At 35.1% G+C, this 18,690-nt stretch overlaps 1 protein-coding gene across 2 annotated transcripts; it reads right to left on the bottom strand.

Moving 5' to 3' along the window:
- Nucleotides 1–5,444: 5,444 nt before the first annotated feature.
- Nucleotides 5,445–17,544, bottom strand: EMB2753 (tetratricopeptide repeat (TPR)-containing protein). 2 transcript variants are annotated; one of them, XM_078311817.1, is made up of 26 exons: nt 17,323–17,544; nt 16,756–16,834; nt 16,252–16,334; nt 15,256–15,405; nt 14,951–15,066; nt 14,593–14,698; nt 14,151–14,222; nt 13,703–13,818; nt 13,370–13,502; nt 12,740–12,817; nt 12,434–12,487; nt 11,983–12,053; nt 11,274–11,328; nt 11,060–11,155; nt 10,570–10,698; nt 10,098–10,180; nt 9,555–9,785; nt 9,070–9,202; nt 8,795–8,905; nt 8,089–8,220; nt 7,907–7,963; nt 7,605–7,702; nt 7,460–7,518; nt 6,922–7,033; nt 6,281–6,381; nt 5,445–6,070 (listed from the first exon to the last, which is right to left on the bottom strand). In XM_078311817.1, the coding sequence occupies exons 1-26, from the start codon at nt 17,371–17,373 to the stop codon at nt 5,901–5,903; spliced, it is 2,676 nt and encodes an 891-aa protein (XP_078167943.1). In that variant the 5' UTR covers nt 17,374–17,544; the 3' UTR covers nt 5,445–5,900. The 2 variants fall into 2 exon arrangements, with proteins under 2 accessions (XP_078167943.1, XP_078167944.1); XM_078311818.1 differs by lacking the exons at nt 16,252–16,334; nt 17,323–17,544 and having other exon boundaries at nt 16,756–16,825.
- Between the last annotated feature and the right edge of the window lie 1,146 nt (nt 17,545–18,690).

Below are 18,690 nucleotides of genomic sequence, written 5' to 3'. Positions count from 1 at the left end.
AAATGAAAAACTTTATAATTATAAAATTAAGTTTTAATATAAAAGACAATAATGCTATAGATAGTTTTAAAACTATATAATATACTTTGAGATTTGTACTTTTGTGCAAGTTCAAACCGGTTTAGTTTAACCTGACTTTTACGGTACCAAACAGGTACTGTATGTTTCATTCATCGAATCAGTGCACAGAGGAAGGTAGAGAAACAGGGAACGCTATCCTCTACGGAGGTTTTACCTGCGGTGGTTTTGATCTGATCCGTTCGTTTCGGATCGGACGGGCTGAATTAAGGGTTCACCAAATTTTGAGTTTTTTTAAATTCGGGCAAGATCTGATCTAGTCCGTCCGATTTAAAACGAACGGCCAGATCAAAATCACCGCACAGCACTGCAGGTAAAACCTCCGCAGAGGATACGCTCTCAGAGAAACAGTGCATAGCTTCAGAAATCCCTCTTTTGAAAAGAGGTTGAAAGCAAAGAGATGAGCTTTCCAAACCCTGACCTACACCTACACCTCCATCTCCACCTCCTATTGAGCCCTTGCTTTCCCCATTTGCCTCAATCAAACTCACATCCGCTGCTCTTTCGAGCTCACAAGTCACAACCCTATAATTGCGACGGGGACGATGTAGAGTCAGAGATAATATACTCAGGTGAGATCGGCGCTCTAGTTTTATAATGTAGCTGGTCAACGGTTCGCGCAGACATTAGCAAAACCTCTGGTATTTTTATTCATAGAAAATTTGAAAAAAAAAAAAAAAATATATATATATATATATATATCTACAATGAGAAAACAGTTCTCGTTAATTCAATTTATAAGAAAAACGTGATGATGGAATGTTATAGACCACAACATCTTAATTAGCGAAATCAAATTATTGCTAGTTAACGAAACAGCAGGTAGAAAAGCAAAAAGAAAGAAAGAAGGGATGTTATAAGGAATAACGTCTAGCAGCAATTTCAAACTATCTCAAATTCTCAATCTTTTTTTTTGGCTTATGAAAGACATCTAATTTTTTTGGGTTTTTTTTTTGTTTTTTTAACGTTGTTTGCTTATGAAAACCATAATTTTGGTTCGATTTTTTATATATGGTTTGGATTTTGTCTATGAAACTGAACAATGTGTGGAATGCCAACAACTAAAATATATAATTTATTTTTATTTTTATGATTGGTAAATGTATTTGGAGGAGGAATTCAATTACACCATTTTATGGTGACATATTTTGACACTATATATTTAAGTTATTTTTGCGATTTCAAAATTCAAACAGTCGATTTGAACCGTTCAACATGATCTCCATATTAAAATATACTTGGAGACCAAATTTTACATTTTTTGGAAATAATGTATTCGTTTTTTAGAATTATGAAAATCGATGTTTTTCAATGGTCCAAAATTGTCTGAAAACAACAATTTTGTAGACATCTTAAGAAATACTAAAAAAAAATCCAAAAAATATATAAAAAAAAAAAATTCCCCTAGCACATTTTAATATGGAGATCATGCTGAACGGTTCAAATCGACTGTTTGGACTTTTGAAATTGCAAAAATAGCTTATAAGTATATGGTGTCAAAATATGTCACCATAAAACAGTGTAATTGAATCTCTCCTCATGTAGTTATGTATGTACTGAGTTTTGACATTTTAAAATTTAATCTCTTTATGTATTGAATTTGTGTATGTAATGTTTAATCAAACAAATTGAAATTTACTTTGTTTATTTTTGGTTCGGTTGATAGATATAATTTGGTTGGTTTCAGTTATATTTTTTAAAATAGAAAATAATTTAACTATTTTAATTCGGTTTTAATCAAACCAATCTAGTAAACACACCTATGTGATGCCATTAAGAGCAGGAATGGTTTCAGAGTTTGAGTCTCGTAGATTATATAACCTATACCATTATTGCTAATGGCCACATAACTCGTTGGAATGGGGATGGGTTCTAGACTTCTAGGTAGATTGGGTAAAAATGGCACGGTGGTTACAGAATGGCTCGGTTACGGTATAGAACGGCACGGCACATATATCAGTTAAGTGTCATGATTCGCGTGTTCCGTGCCGTGATTATCTTTTGAAACTTTGGCACAACACAACACGTCACTTGAAAGATCCAGTCATAGCACGACACAACATATGGTTACCTGAGTCACGTATAATTAGGACCATTAAATATTGATCAAATGATGGAATTTAAATTATAATCAAATGGTCACGCGAGTCACGTTTAGTCGAATTCTGGGTGACATTTTCGAAAATCACAACCGTTCAAAGACGTTACACACAAATCTCAAAGCTCAAATAATACTGGGCCCCTGCGCTATCCCCAAATAGGCATCGAACACGTCGGTCACGCAAAATATGAGATATCTCAGATGATACGCACTCCGTTTGGTCACGGCACGTTTAGACACGGCATGACTCACGTGACGCGATCATTCGTGTGCCGTAACCACCCCTTGATATTTTGTTATTTGTCATCAATTGGTCACTCAAGTTTAATTTGTCCCTTTCTAATCACTCAACTTTGTTATTTGTTCTAATCAAGTCACTCTATATTTTTCCGTCTAAAATGCTAATGGAATTACTCATTCCGTTAGTATTTTAGACGAAATATGCTCATTTTGGACGTAAATGAGTATATTCCGTTAATATTTTGGACGAAAAAATATAGAATGACTTGATTGGAACAAATAACAAAATTTAGTGACTAAAAAGAGATAAATCAAACTTAAGTGATAAATTCGTGACAAACTCCAACAAAATTTACCCTAAATTTTGTAACAGAGATTTTCCATTTCATTATATAAATTTTTTTATTTTAATTGGGAACAAAATGAAAAACTTTATAATAATATAATTAAGTTTTAATATAAAAGACAATTATGCTATAGATATATAGTTTTAAAACTATATAATATACTTTGAGATTTGTACTTTTGTGCAAGTTCAAACCGGTTTAGTTTAACCTGACTTTTACCAAACAGGTACTGTATGTTTGATTCATCGAATCAGTGCACAGAGGAAGGGAGAGAAAGGGAGGTGACGATAGAAGCAGTTAAGACTTAAGAGTTAAGAGGCAGTGGAGGAATTGGAAAAACGCAAGCATAGTTTCAGAAACCCCTTTTGAAGAGAGATCGAAAGCAAAGAGACTGGTCAATGGTTTGCGCAGATACTAGCAAAACCTCCGAAATTTTTATTAATAAGAAAATTAAGAAAAATATATTGACAATGACAAAGCAGTTCTCAAAAATTCGATATATAAGAAAAATGTAATGAGAAAACATTATAGACCACAACATCTTAATTAGTGAAATCAGATTGCTAATTAACGAAACAGCGGGAAGAAAAGGAAAAAAAAAAAAAACGGGATGTTATTAGGAAAGAAAAAAAATGAAAGAAAAAAAAATTTCAATGTTTGAATTTACCGTCCTATTTGAGATACATATGAAAGATAGGCCCGAGTTCCAAAACTCCAACCATGATAGCAAGTACATCTAAGTTTTTTTGCCTACTAGATATTGTCAACAATAACGTCCTATCTCTTCTTCTATAACGTCTAGAGTCTAGACCATCACATTTTTGTTAGATATCAAATTTTTGAGAATTGCTTCTCTGTTGTCGATTTTTTTAATTTATTTTTCTATTAATAAAAATTTCCGCGCATAGCCCTAGTAGGCCATTTAATAGAAAAAAAGGGATTCGCATCCTCTGAGATATCTCATATTTTGCGTGACCTTTCGACTCCAAAAAAATTGCGTGACCTTTTGGGAAATTCTCAACCGTTAAAATACATTATGCACGAATCTCAAAGCTCAAATAATATTGACTCCCTGTGCTATCAAGGCACCGGACACGTCCGTCACGCAAAATATGAGATATCTCAGAGGATACGCACTCCATCCCAAGAAGAGGAATTCAAATCTAATGAAGTAACTCAATTTTTGAGTTTTAGATCGGAACTGTTCAATTCAAATATGTGACAATCCATTTCAAAGTGGAGCGCACACATTCCGAACGATAGATTCAAATTTCGAAACAATCCCAAACGACGGATTCATACGAATTCAAATTGGATTGTCAATCCCAAACGACGGATTCAAATTGGATTACCAATCCGAGGGGCAGAGATACTTTACTGGGCCTATAGTTTTCCTAGCGATACGATTCATACGAATGAATGATATACCTTTTTCTTTTATTTAATATACAAAGAAGGATAATGATTTTATTCGTTCAGCAAAATAATTGTTCAGTGCAGAGTTCATCATTTTCTTCGTTCAAAAAGACTCTTCGTAAAAAGACGAATCATATATGATTAAAAAGTGAATTCTATGAGAATAATAATGTAGAGTTCAGTTTTTTCAGTTAGGACCATCCAATATGAAATGCAAAGATCATAATATATTAAACTCCCTAGCTTTCTGTTTAGCAAGTAATTCAGCCCAAATTAATTCCATTTACTGAAGTGTTGGTTTTTGTTTTCAGACTTTTACATGAAAACGTTATCCACATTCCCCTGTTATGGACTTCAACTACAAAACATGATTTAAACCATCCAATTTGAAGAGTAGAATTAGGGTGTTCTTAAGGGAAACAGCTTGGGTCCGATGGCCTAACGGGTTCTCTCATCGTCGGATCTGCTTTAGGATTCGCGCCTGCAATTTCGCATCTGCTTTAAAATCCGTACACATGAATCCTAAAGCAAATCCGACGGTAAAAGATCCCTTGGAACTACTTTAGTCCGATGGCCATCGGACCCAAGCTGATTCCGTTCTTAAGTTCACCAAGCCTCTTGATGAACTCAAATCTAAAATCCATCAAATCGACTTCAAATGAAAAATCTAAACCGTTGAAATCCGTCTACCTTGTGAATGATGTATCTACATGTAAATAATTTTAAACATTCGAATTAATTTAGTATAAAGTCAAGTTATCAAAATTAAAATGTTAATAAATTAATTTTACTGCATTTATTTTTTTAATATTTTTTGATCACTGGACTCTATACAAATTAATTATTTTTTTTATTTTTTATTTACATATAGACGCATGACTCATAAGGAATTATTTTTTTTATTTTTTATTTACATATAGACGCATGACTCATAAGGAAGATAGGTTTCAAAAATTCAGATTTTTCAAACCTATACAAATTAATTAATTTTTTTATTTTTTATTTACATATAGACGCATGACTCATAAGGAAGATAGGTTTCAACAGTTCAGATTTATCGTTTGAAGTCAATTCGATGAGTTTTAGACTTCATGAAATCAAGAAGCTCGGTGAACTTAACACCCTAGTTTTACTCCAATTTGAATTACGCAGATCCAGAAAAAATTGAATTGCGCAGATCAAGAAAAAACTTCCCCATAAATTAGCCAGCAGGAAAATATATTGACAAGCTTAACAAATTGAAATAGATATCAGGCAATATGTGAATAACAATCGATGGTACACACTTATAAAAATAAATCCAAACTACCAACACAAACTTTATAATAAGGCAAAAATGCAAATTATACAGATCTCCTAGGGCAAAATTTCTGACCTTTCGGGTGCCCAAAGAAATACAACACGAAAAGAATAATTAACAGGGGTTGAAATAACTTTCGACCCCAACTACATAAATTATCTCAACTGGTCAAACACCATACCAGCAGTTCTTCACCGAGACGTATTTTCAAATAATTTGTCTTTCCTTGCAAAATCAATTACACCTGACAACAAAAGAATACAAAGTCGACCACAAGACCAAGTTCCCCAAATTAAATATTGAAAGCTTTTGAAACAAAGCCTTCTTTTCCTCAACCTTACTTTCCTATTAAGAATGCCTAACCTTATTGCTTGCAAGGATGTGTTCTACCTAAGGTAAGAGCACATGCATTTTTATATCATCGCACTGTCAGCTTGCTTATGTCGTGTACAACAGTGTGCAATTGTCCATTCAAAACTCCGTTTTCAATTGCATTTTCTGCACTTTGGCTCGCAACAACAGTAGAGCTTTTTGGGCCTCCAAAGTAAAAGGAGTAAGGGAAATATTCCGCACATCGCCCCTTCCATCCTGAGAAAACAATAATAGTAAAACAGCATTTTAAAGAGAGTGGCCAGTAACTAATCACTGTGGTTTATATCTGGAGAACTTGTTAATTGGGATTGGTTGGGCCATTATTACTTGGGATTAATTTAATCAAAGGATAACTTCCGTGAATCAGCATCTGGATCTTAAAATGAAATTAGTTTATGGGATTAGTTTAATCAAATGAGAACTTACGTGAAGCGGCATCTGGATCATTGAAATCAGTTTCGAGCAACTTATGAACTGAGATACAATCCGGAAGGGTCCACTCTTTTACTCGGCCAAGAACTTCAGCCCTGATAATATAAAAAAAAAAAAAAAACAGAAAATAAGAATATTTCTGCTTTAACAATGAAGGACCAAGTACCTGGATGCAAATATTGCAAAATAAATACTTCTGTTATAGTTTATAAAGGAATTTGGCTGGAGATAGCGATGTCCGTTATGACCAGAACTGAGTAACCCTGACCCAACCTGCCCCCACCAAACGTATATAATCAAAGATTATAATAAAATGCTTCAGATGTCCCTAAACCCAAGCTCAAATCTAAATTTAACAGAAAAAACTTAGCCCCCATGCCAGAGTAGTCACTCCACCAAATACACCCATTTGCAATTCTTTAGAAACATATTCCTTCTGGAGGGGACACAAACGGAAGCACTCCAAGGAGTACTGCCAGTATATCTCACCATCAAGTGCTCTACCAAAAGGCCTAATATAAAGTGTCAGATCTTATAGTAGCCACAGGATCACAACCTTTGATGAGAGTTAAAATAACTGATATCTTACCATAATATGCATGGAGATGAACTAATTACAGGTTGCAGAAAATTACCCTGATGCGATGTTATTTTTAGAATCTTCAATTAGTTTAATGGCCTCAAGCTTCTTGTCTGCCTCCAAAAGGTACATCATTTCGGCAGCTGCAGCTCTATGCATCAAGGAATCTGCTAACACGAGAACAAAGCAGAAGTTCTTGATATATGTGTTTATTTCAACAATTAAAATAGTTTTCCCTTACAAAACCCACAGGTAGAACACTGAGTTGCATGCTCCCTGCCATAAGACTATAATGAGGTAATGCTGATAGGAGGAACCAATGTTTCTTATATTCAAAAAATACAGATCCATACCACAATCGACTTATTAGATTATATTTTTCATGTTAATCCCGCCATACAGGATGACTGATTAAAGCTTGTAAAGACAAAACGCCCTCTATTTTTCTTTTCCCATAAATTTCAGGAAGTGTGGAAGCAATTTTGCATGACCCTATCCATGAGCTAATGGATGGAACCAAAACTGAAACCAGAGGAGGCAGAGGGACAGAAAAGGAAAATAAAATAGAAATAGAAATGTAGAGAAGTGTAAACCTTTATTCTCCTCGAGGAAAGCTTTGTTCACATCCACGAGAGATTTCCCTTGCATCTTACTGCAAAAGAATAAGAAATCTGAATCTAATGTACACCATTATAGGGAGAATTAGAACACAATTAAAAGTGGTTTTGTAACAAAAACCTTATATCTGCCTTCTCTGCGTCTACGACATTCAAGACGAGTTTCTCAGAATCTGTCACTGGAGATGGCAGGTTGCTTATTTTGTTGAAGAATTTAATCTGGCAGAAATAAGTAAGCGTAATTAATGCACTAGTAGTTAATAATGAAGTTCAATTATTTTGAGCATGTCAAGATTTACAACAAAGTAAATTCATTTAGCTTGCTTATAGAAAATTTGGGACAATCATATATTCCAAGTACCATGAGGATTGTTAGTTCTAGTGAAATTGTTTTAAAAAAAGGACTGATCTTGGTCATCTTACCAAACAACGGTGAGTGTCTGGACTATTCTCATCCAACTTCATTAGATGTTTTACAGCCTGCAATATATTTGTGTAAAAGAAAAGCAGCACAACAGGACATGAGGTCAGCAAACTAGATCACTAATAAAAAGGAAATTTGAATAGGTAACACTAAATAAGATTATTAACCAACAAGTTATTACCTTCAAAGCAAGTAAGACCTTTTGCTTTCTCATGCTATGTTCAAAAGAGAGTATATGTGTTTCCAGAGATTTTGATGAATTACTCTGGAGAAGCTGCAAGTACTTGGTAGCTTCAGCCAGAGGATCTTCAACCTGTTTAGAAGCCAAAGGATAACATCAAACATTATTCTTTGATGACAGTTCCTTAAAGCTAAAGGAACAAAATCTTTTACAGTAGCGTATTTGTATTTGAGGCCAAAAAACAAATTGTTTTCCTATATATCATACATGAAAATATATATTATGTGGATATATGTAAAATGTTTGAAGAGGGCAAACTATATATAACATAGGTACAAATGAAACAACATATGTCAAAAAGTGGTCGAACATATGCAATTTCACATACATTATACAGAGATGTTTTTATATATATATTTTTGTAGTTTTGCAAGTTCTACATACAGTGCTGTACTATATATAGACAATGACTAATAACATTACACAGTGCAAAAGGAGCAGGGTATGCGAAAACAGTATATTATATGGAAAATCTTATGCAGAAAAATTTAAAAACTCAAAATGGTACCAGTGACCTTTTGGTTGGCAATCAAAATAATCACTATTCGTCTTTCAGGAAAAAAGTATCACTCCTAGGTTTGTTATTGACTATGTGAACAGAAAGGGGTGATGATTTTATTTAAAATAATTATGCTACAAATGATACCTGCACCAGCTTCTCCCCATGAGGATCGGTATCAACAGGCCGGTGATGCCGCTTGCCAGATTTAGCAGCAGCACTTGCGGCTGCTTCTTGTTCAATCTTCTCCTCTGCTTCCTAACAGATATTAAAGACAAATATGAAAGAAAACAAGTAAACCATGATGAAAAGAAATCTGATGATTATGACACAATAATTAAGCGGGTAAAACGGTTTTAGCTCTGGAATATCCAAACAAGAATTCATATATAAGAATCATATGTGAAAGTTCAGGTAATTACTTTCTTTGCACGAGCCTCGGCTTTCTTCTGTTTCTGTCTCAACTTCTTCCTCTGCGCTGGTGGGAGTTTTGACAAGTCATCAGCCTCCTCAATTGCAGATTTTGGTGGACAATCGTACAATTTCATATAACACCTAATTAGCAGAAAAAGAAATGCATTTAAGATCTGTGTAAATAATGATGAAAGCTATAACTAAGCAAATTTGAGGTAATGTCTCTCCCTCTCTCACATACACATGCACATACACAAACAAACACACCCAAAGAGACCGTGCATGACTGACTTCGATCCATTTCTTACACATCAAGTTTACAAGTAGCAAGCCTCGGAGTCTGTTGCACGTATCATACACCAATTTTACTGGATTAGCATTCCATACTTTCAACCCTGCCTTTTGCTTGTTCAGTTTGTTTAACTAGGCCACTACTAGGTTCAATACAACATGTACCTAACACTATTAAAGGGGTCATCACAACATAGCACACCTGATAGCTCCAGCAGCAGCATTGTGGAAATACTCATGGGAGTGGAGCTGATCCTGGAACTTAAGCATGGAAACGTATGCACGGAGGGTCATTTTACGTAAGCAGTACGAATGGAAGTCAAATTGATCCTCTGTCATGTCCGTATAGTGCTTCTCAACTGCCAAGAAGTTCTTCAGAGCTCTTCCCAGATCACCTTGCTGGAAGTAGCTTTCCCCAGAAGCAAGCTCGTACCTTTTTAAAAAATATCAAAGTGATTAGGTTCTGCTCAAAGGAAGCTAATGAAGGAATGGTGTCTTTCAGTTCCCATTTCTACTGTTCTAACTACTCGACAAAATGAAAGCTTGTAAAGTCCTTTTATTTAGTTAATCATCCATATCTTCCCAATATTTTATTCCAAGTGTTACTCAACCATGTTTTATAAGAGACAGATGTTACTCAATTTGTCAAATATAAATAAATAACTGAAGCAAAACAAACAATAGACCAAAATCCAAATAAAAAGACTGTGCGCGTGTGTGAGAGGGAGAGAGAGAGAGAGCATACCACATGCACTGCATGTCATGAAGATTGTTATGGTGGTCTCCATCCTTCGTGAACAAGACAGCTGTTTTTTCAGCCACCCCAACCTTCAAAAAGGAAGATACACTTGAGAACAAAAAAAAATGATGCAACAAGTCAACTATGATGCCTTACCCTCGGTGATTCTGATGCAAAAACTGTGTTGAAAAAAAAAAAAAATACACAATTGAAAACACAACATAACATAGGTCAAACCCAAACATCCAAGATGAAAGGACCAAATTATTCCCAAGAACTGCTGTATGTAAGAACATAACTTCAAAAATGTAGGAAAGTTCAAACAATTAGCTCCTGGTGCAATCCTTGCTTCTTTTTAATTTGATGTTATTTCTCCTTGTGAGGTTCCATTTCTTTTGAATTCACATTTTATTGAGATCCCCATTGAAACAATTAGCATTCATAATGAGGCAATCAAATGTCTAGTCATAAAACACACCTGATCGGCTTCAAGCATAGCCATAACACACTCGCTGTTCAGATAGCGATCTGCCAGATCCATCGACCTGGCTTCATCTGCTAGCACAGATGCAGCCACTGGATTACCCGCATGACTTAATATCCTCCCCTGTGATAAAAGTCAATAATAAAGATCATTCACTAAAATTCAATATTACTATATTTAGGCATTGTTAAAACAACAACTACTGCACCTTGCAATTCTCTCAGTCTGGGTTATACAAATTGAAAGTCATAGAAAGCCAACAAAGATTTATATAACACTGATCCGTGGGCGTGGCCCAGCAATTTCTGGGGCATTTTCCTATATAGGAGTGAGGTTACTCATAAAGCCAATAAGAACAAAACCAAAACCAAAACAAACAAACAAATAAAAACAACCTAAACATCAATCTGTGAGGTCATGCTGATGATATCTGATTTATAAAATATGCAAAACCTGAACGTCAATGCTAAGTAGAAAGCTGTACCTTAGCAGAATATAAATCAATCACAGTGGGGGTGTGTGCAATAGCCTCATCAATCTTGGTAACTGCAGCTTCATGCTGGCCCCTTCTGTCATAATGCTAAACAACCAAAAAATAGTTCCATATTCACATCCAAAAAATATCTTAAGAAAATCGATAGAATAGAACTGATAGGGTTAATAAGATAAACAAGTTGACAAGCAAGAAAGAAATAAACCTGAGAGACCAAAAACAAAGTCCACATCAATGTCGAAGGAGGCTCCTTTTGTGTGCTGAATTTTAATATAATTGTTCCAAACTTAGTTTAACAAGAGGTACAAATATAATGACTGTACTTACCAAAACTTCACTTTAACTTTTAATAAAAATTATGCATGCACTTGACGGAAATTGAGCTCGGGAGAGCTGGACAACTAGGTATGGTAAAAAAGAATTCACAGAATTTAACTATGAGCTCCCAGGGAAGATCAAAAGTTTGACAAGCCAGTAAATAAAATGTTCCATTAAAAGGTTCAAATAACAGCTATCCAGACAATTGTTACATTGTTATTTCAATCTGCGTAAAATATTCAAATAATTAGTACGGATTGTCATGATCAATTCTTGGCAGCTTATAACAGCAATTTGGCCTTGGCTTACCATAATCAATTCTTGGTTGTTTATAACAGAAATTTGGCCTACATAAATTGCTACCGGACCTAACAGGTACCTAATATGACAAGGACACAAGAACCATATCAACAATTAAGGCTTTCATCAATATATATGATAGTAAATCAAAGATAAAAAAAAAATATAATTCTTGCATAGGTTAACTGGTTTGTACAGATACCAGGTTTACCAATCTGGTCTTAATAAAGCTATTCTATCCTTCAAAATTACTAGATATTTTTATTTCAAAGTTATACATATTCAGAAAGAGTTACCTTCCAGGAAAGGAGCCAGTATCTCTAATAGACTCTTCAAGTTGAAGAAACAACTCCTCCAATATGTTGGCCTAAGAAGTGGCCATCAAAAATGAAGAAAAATCTCAGTAAATTAGTAAAATAAATTAAGAGGGCCCCAAGGCTAACATAAGAGAGGGGGGGGGGGGAACTTGAGTCGAGTTATGTACAAAAGACGACACCTTGTCATTACCAGTTTGTCTTGGTGTCAGGAAGTAATTACTTTATAATGTCTGAGAAGTTCATTTAATTAAGAAGTATTACAAATTGATTGAACTTTTCTTTTCTTTTCTTATTTGCATTGGCCATGTTTGAAGCAAAATCGTGCAATGAGCATAATCTAAACAACAATTTATTAGTGGATGCAAGCAAACCCACAAACAAAACAAGATATAATAACAAAAAAACAAGTATAACAATGAATAAAACAAACCTTGCCAGGATGTTCATACAATGGAAATAAATCCGAGAACAATGAAGGAATTCCCTGCAAGGCAAAAACAATGTCAGACTCATATCAAAATACTCATAAATATAACAAAATCCAAACATGGTAAGAAATATTAAGACATCTCCTTTTCAGATCAACAACAAAAAAGAATTAAGACCACAGAAGGCATAATGCTTTTGGGCCACTCAACAAGAAGCCAAGACCAAAATATGCGGGAAGTTCTGTCAATACAAATGCAATTTCCTAGAGATCTCACAGAATAATGAAAGATCTACAATTGGCAGTTACCTTAGTTAACTTAGGTCTAACATACTCATTTGCTGCTTCCCTAAATTGGTCGCCTTGTAAAAAGTCCAGCGGTATCCTCTGGAAGGAAAAAAAAACATATAAACATATAAAAATAATAACCGAACCTACAAATGGTCAAAGAAGGAAGCAGCTTGTAATAGCAACAGAAAAAAAAGAAAAAAAAAACTAGTTGTGCACCGCTTCTGAAGATGCCAAATATTTACCATAATTTAAAGTTGCCTTGCAAATATAAAAATATTTGCTTCTTTCCTTTTGTTTGCATATCCACTCTTAAATACCACAGGATGATGATGATTTACGGATTTCAGTACCTCCCCCGCCCCCACAAATTCATCTCAGCACCAACCTTCTGTGTTTTAGTTGATTGTGGTGCTTTCTTGCTTGAACCCTCAGTTAATTGAGGTCAGACACTAGTAAGCCCCCAAAAATACTCTCTAGTTGTAAAAAAAAAAAAATGGCTGATATAGCAGTCGTCACAGGGACCATGAAAGGATCAGCAGACAAGTGTTCAGAAGGGCATTGATATTTGTACTAACTCACCAAAACCAAACTCATGAAAAATCCTGTCTTTAGTAGTTACATTAATTTTGTTACTGGGATAAAATCTACCTTAACCGCTGATGAGAAAGGATATTGCTCCCTGAGGGATTTGTACAATGCAGCTAGACGCTCAGTTTCATCAGCGCTGTATTCACCTATCTCAGAGTACAAGCTGAGGCATCTTTGCAAGTCTTTTAGGTACCTAAATGGAAAAAAATAATAAGTTCAATCATACTGTTCTACTAAGCACTAAGCAGCTCAGCAACTTGAAATTTAATCCAATTTTGCATAATTGGCCTGCCTTGCAGTATTTATGCCTTAAAATATTTTGGCAGGAAATAGTTAACAAATAAAAACAACAATGAATAACATCACAATACTACTGCAATCCTAGATTCATACCGATAATTATCAGGATTCATTAAGAGAAGTACTCGGTAGACTTTCTCAGCCTCCTCAAAGCGACCCAGCTTCAACAAAATAGAGGCCATCTGTTCTTTATATGCTAGTTTGTCCACCTGCCAAACAAACAACAGATGTAATTGAAATAGTTCTGAGTAAAGAAATCATTGTTCATGCTTTATGACAGTGAGTTGATACGGAGTAAACTTTCACATCTAGATCCTATATGCCGACATGTCTTTATACCCAGTAAATGCAACACAGTGCAGCTTCATACCACCGATTATAGGCTGCTTACAGGTTCTAAGAACCATTTCTTTATCATACATTTTATCATCGTCCTCGAAAATATACTTTTCTCTTAGAGACCACACAAAACAAGTATACATGTATCTTTTTTTTCCAAACTTTTGGATACAATTATTACGCTATAATAGAAAGTACTAACAATTTTGGCTTCTTTCTTCTGCATCTCTTCGAGCGCTCTTTCCAGCAAGCCACCTTCCTCTAACAAAGATATCTGCATTAAGACAACACTAACACATGTTACATGATACATAAAGGATTGGCAAGCAATGTTACTGATGTTCCATATATAAAACTATCACTTTTGCCCATACTATCATTCTGAGTTAATAGAAACTAGTGGTCCCATGACATCTTCCAAAAAAAATTTATATAACAGATATTATTATGTTTGTTTTTGGCAACAGAGTAGCTAGTCACATTTGTAACTTTTTAAAATACTCTGGTCAGCTGACCAGGTTCGCCGATGATTCACTTTTAACCTATCTGATCAGTCCAAAGAAGGTTAGATCAGGTAGATATTCATTTTATATGTAATAAACACGAGAGAATGTGCTGTCATTATATGATATAATCTTTTGTACCTTGTACAAAAGCATCTCTCCATGTTCATATCTCTCATTATCAGGAGGATAATCATCTTCTAATGTTCCCTCATAGGCCTCAAGTACATCTATAGCCTTCGAAACACTGAAATTTGCACACAAGGCAAAACAAAGATAAAGTGTTGCTTATGAAATATGAGGTTCTTCTTTGATGCATGACAGATGCATGACAGACTAAGTTCGGTTTAGCCAGTTAAATTGATGACCAGTAAACCTATGTAAAGGATGTATAGTTCTATACTCTCTGAAATTTATCTTTCTGGACATTTCAGGCTGTAGAGGACAGTAATAACGAAAAGAAAAACACATTTCTTAAGCATCAGCAAAATAAACATACTTTGAATTTAAGTGATGGGCAACAGCAAAACCAATCCAGTTCATGCGATGGTTCGGTTTCAGGGTCAAGAGCTGCTGTCTGGTATCAACAAACCCCGAAAAGTCCCTCATTTGTGCCTGAAGAATATAAACAATACAACTTATTCAGAAAAAGTTAAAATAACGGAAGCTGTGAAGTACCGCTAAATGTTTTTTTTTTCCATATTGCAGACATTATTGGTCCAATTCAGGTCCATTTTTACCAGAACAAAGCTGTGAAGTACCACTACAGGCCTCATATAAAGCAACTACCTAATAAGGACCCACCTGTAAGAGTGATAGATCTCGAAGAATTTCAATGTTGTCTGGATCTATCCTTAAAGCATTTCGGTAGCATTTAATTGCTTCTCTATATTCCCTATCTGATCTATAGAGCAAACCATAAACGTGCCAGCAGACGTGACTTTTCAGATCGTTCTGCAAAAAAATAATAATAAAGATACAAAAAAGTACTAAAAAACACAATGATTAAAAGAAAAAGGACGTTTGGAAACAATATTTTCCTAATAATTACACTGCACAGATACGTATAACCAGGATTGCATACCCACACTAGGTATGTATTCGAAACAGATAAAATAAGATACATGTACCATATTCGAAACAGATAAACAGATAAGGACGTTTTTTTTTAATACAAATTTTGAATAATATATGGCCGGAGATATGCAAGGGCACTGACATCAGAGTGGAACGTTACACAGGTAACCTCCCAAAAGGAACACGGAAACGCATAGCTCTGGACGCTTTATATAGAGCTGGCGTCTGTCTGTTAACATAAAGAAAAGGCATGTTGACTAAATATTCAGAGCTCAATCCGGCATTTGTCAAATCCAGATATTTTCATTTGTTTTTTTGTTTTAACACAATTATTCTCTTAGTGGAGCCACTAATATAAGTGTAAACTGTAAACGATACTTTAAATTAGACACAAATTTACTTAAATTGTTCTTCTGCATATTCCTGCCCAGTTATTATATTTAAAACAATGACCGGTATATGCGAACAATAGCACATTTATTGAAAATAAAAATTCTGTATTCACAAATCTTTTTATACATTCTTAATTTTAAGAGAACAATTTAAGGCAACTTTCAACAATGTATTATTTATCATGCATAAAACTATAAAACTTGTATTATATGAAGGCAATCATATCATAGAATTTGAAATGCTGTATTGTATCTCCATCATATCAGATATGATACTCGTATTTGTATCCATGCCACATAACAGAACAAACATGTAAAGAGCACAACATACCTTAAGCCCACGGCGAACAAGCTCGTAGGCTTCTGGTTTTCGGTCCATGCAATTAAGTGTCAAGCCTTTCATCGATAAAGTTTCTATGAAAGGATAAAAGCTTGTGTTAATGAATAAAAATTCTCATTGATCTGGAGCTTAGCTGCCCATAATAACCTGCTGATCTCGGCAGTTTACAAACATCAACATGCTACGTGTTGTTAGTTGATATATAAGATACATGATACACCTTAAGTATGCCTAAAATTTGAATTAAACAGTAGGAAGACAGGAAAAACTATAACAAAATGAAAAATGGAATAATCGAGCACCCAAATATTGCAACGGCTGCTGTAAACCAGTATAAAACCTGACCCCTATGGTACTGGAATCTGGAACTAACAGTTCCAAGGCGGTTACTCTTGAATTACTTGCATAACAACTACACATGCTGTAAATCTACAAACCCAGAAAGATAATTGGCACATTTAGACAATAATCTAGATTGGAAATTTCAAGCTTTACCTCCATGCTCGGGGAACTTTTTCAATATGGCATCTGCAGCTTTCAGACCCTTCTTGTATTGCTTTGTTTCGTATGATTTCTGAAAAGGTTCATACAAGAACAGAAACAAATTAAAAATAGCCATAGATTGTATCAAATCTAACTAGTCTATCCCACGACTTAAATGTACTTTCTAAGCTAATGTTTCTAATAGTTTTTACAATCTGATATATAGCATTTCAGCTTTGAAGACAACCATTATTCAAACCATAAATGAAAAAAAAAACAATTACTCAATCAAATTAGTTCAAGTGCAACTAAAGAGAGTGATTTCTTCACAATTTAAGCTGATTTAACCCCAATCAATCTCCACAAAATTCCCCCAATCAAACGAACTCGAAAACCTCCAATTATTGATCACTTCGACTACAAAACCCTACAAATTGAGCAAACCAATAGACTCCCGAAAAGCCCTAAATTACTGATTCAATACACTATAGTTCCCTCTCTACTGCGTTACACTAAATACAAAAAACCTAATCGAAATCAAACTCACAATGGAAGGACTGAGTAAGATAGAAAGCTTACAACGATGACTTTGAACTGATTCGCTTCCTTTGGTGGAAGAGACGACCCCATTATTGCGACGCGATGATCCTCTCAGAGCGACCTAACGAGAGCGAGCGAGCGAGCGAGAGAGAGAGAAAGAGAGAGAGAGAGAGAGGGGAGGAGAAGGGTTGGAGTAAGGCTTAACAATCGGTGGCGGCAACCCTACCCTCTTCGGACCAGCTGACCGATAGAAATGTGAGAAAAAAAAAAAAAGTAAACCCGAAGTTCGAGTCTGCATCCTTTGAGGTAACAGAACTTCTGAGTTTCAATCCGGACCGCCCGATCAGAATCCGGATCTCGTGCTAATAGATAATGAACGGATTGGATTAAAACACAAAAGTTCTGTTACCTCAGGTGTATGAATTCGGTGAAGTTGTGCTTGCTTGATACGGGCTCACTGCACCACTGAATTCGTTTCTCATTATTTTCTTGGTGAGTTTTTGTGGGTCCTGGTTCACAGATATGTACTTGTACATAGGGGTGAGTAAATCGCTCATAACTCGTGAGCCGCTCATAACTCGCTCATTAAAAGCTCATCTAAACTCGCTCATTTATCCGCTCATTTAAACTCGCTCATTAACAACTCGCTCATTTATTTAATGAGCGAGCATGAGCATGACCCAACTCGCTCATTAAGAATTTGCCACACCTAATCCCTGTCACATTTAATCCTATGTAATTCTGTATAACATCAACCTTGCCTCATTAAAATTGATAGATAGTGAGCATAGTTTCATATTTAATTATGTGTAATATAATGAGTACAATGTAACATTTAATCCTGTGTAATATACTAATATTCATAGTTTCATATTCATTTTTTTTGTAAATCGGTAGAATCAAAACCTCCGCCAAAAGCCCAAAACAAGTAATAGTCATAACAACTCACTCATTTAAATGAATTATAACAATCTGTTGGATTTTATTACAATGACTTTTAACAAATTTTGTTATGCGTGGACACACTATATAATTTTGTTATGAGTCATAAGTCATAACTCGTGAGCCGCTCATAACTCGCTCATTAAAAGCTCGCTCATTTACAACTCGCTCATTTATCCGCTCATTTAAACTCGCTCATTAACAACTCGCTCATTTACTTAATGAGCGAGCATGAGCATACCCTAACTCGCTCATGCTCGCTCATTAATCACCCCTAGTCCTGTACAACAGATATGTACTTTTTTTTTTGGTTAGATAACGTGCTGATAGTGGTTTGCTAAAACCCGGGGGATATGAACCCGGTCCGGTTCGGACCGTGTCTGTGCTCGATCGGTCTGTGTTTGTGCCCGAGTTTGCACGGGTACAAAGGTACGGATTTAGTAATATTAATACGTTCAGAAATAA

Source organism: Carex rostrata, chromosome 12, assembly GCF_964058835.1.
Source record: "Carex rostrata chromosome 12, lpCarRost1.2, whole genome shotgun sequence".
NCBI classification, from domain to species: domain Eukaryota; kingdom Viridiplantae; phylum Streptophyta; class Magnoliopsida; order Poales; family Cyperaceae; genus Carex; species Carex rostrata.
The sequence above is the reverse complement of the archived record's forward strand: the minus strand, read 5'-3'. Positions and strand labels throughout refer to the sequence as shown.